The sequence below is a fragment of the Echinops telfairi genome, unplaced genomic scaffold (genome assembly GCF_000313985.2).
Source record: "Echinops telfairi isolate 266 unplaced genomic scaffold, ASM31398v2 ScPeMD7_2;HRSCAF=8, whole genome shotgun sequence".
NCBI lineage: Eukaryota > Metazoa > Chordata > Mammalia > Afrosoricida > Tenrecidae > Echinops > Echinops telfairi.
In genome coordinates, this window is record NW_022103898.1 from 66807122 (window position 1) to 66807929 (window position 808).

Here is an 808-nt window from a genome sequence, read left to right on the forward strand (position 1 = left end):
TTGAAAGTCTTGGCGCCGATAGAGAGCCTCGTCTTTCTCCCTTAGAGCCACTGGTGGTTTCTCACTGCTGACCTTGTGGTTCACCACCAGACTCGCCACCCACTATTCGGCAGAGCTCCGGTTCTATTGCCCAAGTGTGATTCTGGTTGTGCATGATGGATAAAGAGATGATTCCGTGAGCGCAGAGCGGGACACATAGGAACTAACAATTTGAACGGAAAAGGTGAAAACAGTGCACAACCAGAAAGTCAGAAAGAACAAATCCGTTGTAATAAGTTAAGCAATGAAGGGACAAAGCAATGTGACCATGTGAAGCTACGGGGACCCCCCAGGTCATAGCCATCACTGGCATGGAGTCAATATCATCGAGCAAAGACAATGCTTACACGTCCAGTGACACTTGTATGCGATGGACTGAGAATCATCAGAAAAAGTGTTTACCGTGGTTTGTGATTAAATCGATAGCCCGATGATGACCCATCTCCTGCAGAATCTGTAAGAGGTCGCCGATGGTCTTGTTCTTCTGTGCCCAGGACCAAAGCAGTTCTCTTGTTCCGCTTTTACCTTGGTCCACATACTTTTCAATGTGGCGGACGTCCAGCCAGCTGCTGGAGAGCCGCTCCGCTGTGGAAATTGCAACAGGAAGAATCAGAGCCTAGGCTCCTTTGATGGCGACGCTTGCTCTCATGTACCTTATATGGTTTCTTTTCCTTTATCTGGCATTTCATTTTGAACTTTTGAGCGCATACTCCTCACCCAACCTTCCTAATGTTAGCGCCTTCCACAGTACAATGATCAGAATCAAGAG

At 47.6% G+C, this 808-nt stretch overlaps 1 protein-coding gene across 1 annotated transcript in view; it reads right to left on the minus strand.

The window, feature by feature from the left end:
• The window catches only part of IRAK3 (interleukin 1 receptor associated kinase 3), a 62266-nt gene that overhangs the window by 43817 nt on the left and 17641 nt on the right, over positions 1–808 (minus strand). Inside the window, exon 2 of the mRNA XM_045288915.1 lies at positions 442–624. Within this exon, the coding sequence (XP_045144850.1) occupies positions 442–624 (183 nt within the window). The remainder of the gene's footprint in view (positions 1–441; positions 625–808) is intronic.